The sequence below is a fragment of the Cyprinodon variegatus genome, unplaced genomic scaffold (assembly GCF_000732505.1).
Source record: "Cyprinodon variegatus isolate N-32 unplaced genomic scaffold, C_variegatus-1.0 Scaffold95, whole genome shotgun sequence".
Lineage (NCBI taxonomy): Eukaryota > Metazoa > Chordata > Actinopteri > Cyprinodontiformes > Cyprinodontidae > Cyprinodon > Cyprinodon variegatus.
Window position 1 is genome coordinate 1,383,841 of NW_015150548.1, and position 1,999 is coordinate 1,385,839.

General features: G+C 37.1%; 1 protein-coding gene across 1 annotated transcript in view; it reads left to right on the forward strand.

Moving 5' to 3' along the window:
- The window catches only part of LOC107084231 (receptor tyrosine-protein kinase erbB-4-like), a 367,984-nt gene that overhangs the window by 290,181 nt on the left and 75,804 nt on the right, over nucleotides 1-1,999 (forward strand). Inside the window, exons 19-20 of the mRNA XM_015373962.1 lie at nucleotides 536-658; nucleotides 913-1,011. Of these exons, the coding sequence (XP_015229448.1) occupies nucleotides 536-658; nucleotides 913-1,011 (222 nt within the window). The remainder of the gene's footprint in view (nucleotides 1-535; nucleotides 659-912; nucleotides 1,012-1,999) is intronic.

Consider the following 1,999-nt stretch of genomic DNA (forward strand, 5'->3'; position numbering starts at 1 on the left):
TGTTCCGCTTGATTTATGCATATAATTATCTTTATTGTAATTATGCAGAGAGTTTTACAGATTATATGGACACTGCAATGTAAGTAGAACAGGAAAGGAAAAACAGAAAAAAAGGAGAAAAGATGAAAGAAAAAAGATAAAAGGGTGAAAACGATAAAACATCTTCAGTCAAAACCAGTTATTTGACTAAGACATTTTAGTTTTTACATTTCCATTTCAAAACCGTGTTTTTGCATTATTCATGGAACAAAATTCACTCCATATTGATCAGGTATAAGGATACAGGGAAGCACCTAAAACATGCACTATATTTATCACTGTACTGTTTTTTTAAAAAGCTCATGTAACAGTTGTGGCTTGGAAATAACTTTTGTTTAGCAGGACTAATAGCAAAAATGGCTCCTTGGGTTGTAAATGTTGAAGATGCCTGTCCTAGACTGTGGACTCTGTGGACGTCCAACATTGCCTCTGCCATTGTGATTGCTAAATAAGGAAGCGGTAAACAGGGCTACTTGTGTGTTTATGTTTTCTATAGTTGGTGGAGCCGCTGACTCCCAGTGGGACAGCCCCCAATCAAGCTCAGCTACGCATCCTGAAAGAGACGGAGCTGAAGAGGGTCAAGATTCTGGGTTCTGGAGCTTTCGGAACTGTCTATAAGGTCTGGAACTATCCAATTAACTAGCAAAATATAGCAATAATGACATAAAATGTTTGGTTTCTTCCTGTCTTACTTTTTCCTTTATATCATTTATTTCTTATTTTTATCAATTAATGTCTCTTTATCCCCTTTTTCTACCTTCACATAGAAGCAAAGCAGGCCCTCAGGGTCTGTGTCAGGGTCATGGCTGTATGTGTTTGGGCATATGAGCCCTCCTGATTGTACATTCATAGCCAGTGCTTGTATACTTTCAGGGCATCTGGATCCCAGAAGGCGAGACGGTGAAGATTCCCGTTGCTATAAAAATCCTCAACGAGACCACAGGCCCCAAAGCCAACGTGGAGTTCATGGATGTAAGTATCGTTTTTACTGCACGCGACGGCTCTGTTTCCACGCCTCTCAATGTTCAAGCTGTAAAGTCGAACGGGAGGACCAAGGTTATGCAAGTTTTGCTGTTCAGTCTGAGTCGGTGCTGGTAATAAAGAGAATCTCACTGCAGCATACAGTGGCGGATGTATTCAACAAGACTCTATTAAAAACAGCACCCAGCTTATGAGCCATGGCTTTATTGGAATCCAAGAGTGATAGCGGGAATTGGAAAAAAGAAGTAAGCTGTGGAGTTTTGAGCTTATTACCACCTTATCTGTGCCACCCTTGTTTTCTCTTTCTTTTCATCCAGGACTCAGTCACACATGTGCAGTTTAACTGACAGATATTTAAGTTATATTGAAATAAAAGCAGAAGTTGCAGCAACTGCAGCATAGTCAGGGGATTGCTTTATTTCACCGATGTATTGCACACCAAAAAAGAAGAGTTTTTTTGTCAGCCAGGCAGTTGGGGATCCGTACAGATGTTGGATCAACTCTGGAATATTTTGCTTAAAGGAAAGGTTCGTTTTAACTGTCAGGGCTATGGAGTGAACTTTATCCCATTATTATGGCAAAGACAATGTTTTGTAAATGGAAATTTGAAGAAAATAAAATCAATTGAATAACATTTTAATACTGTAAATAAAAAAGGTTCTGAGTAACTTTGAGTACTTTGATAGTAACTTTGCTATTTTTACAAATATTTTTTTCAGCATTTTTCTCAAATTAATTCACAAAATTATTCTTATATATATATATATTTTAATTATACCTCTTGAAAATAGTCTTTGAAAATCTATATTTTCAAGTGTTTTTAATTAACTGAACACACTAAAGGTTATTTTAAAATCAATTGCATTCTCTTCACTTCAAGCCACATAAAAACATTCTTTCTTCACCCATAAAAACGTTGTTGCTAATGTCCAGCAGATCAATTAAAAGGCGACTTCACTCCTCGCTCCAGAGTAAAATT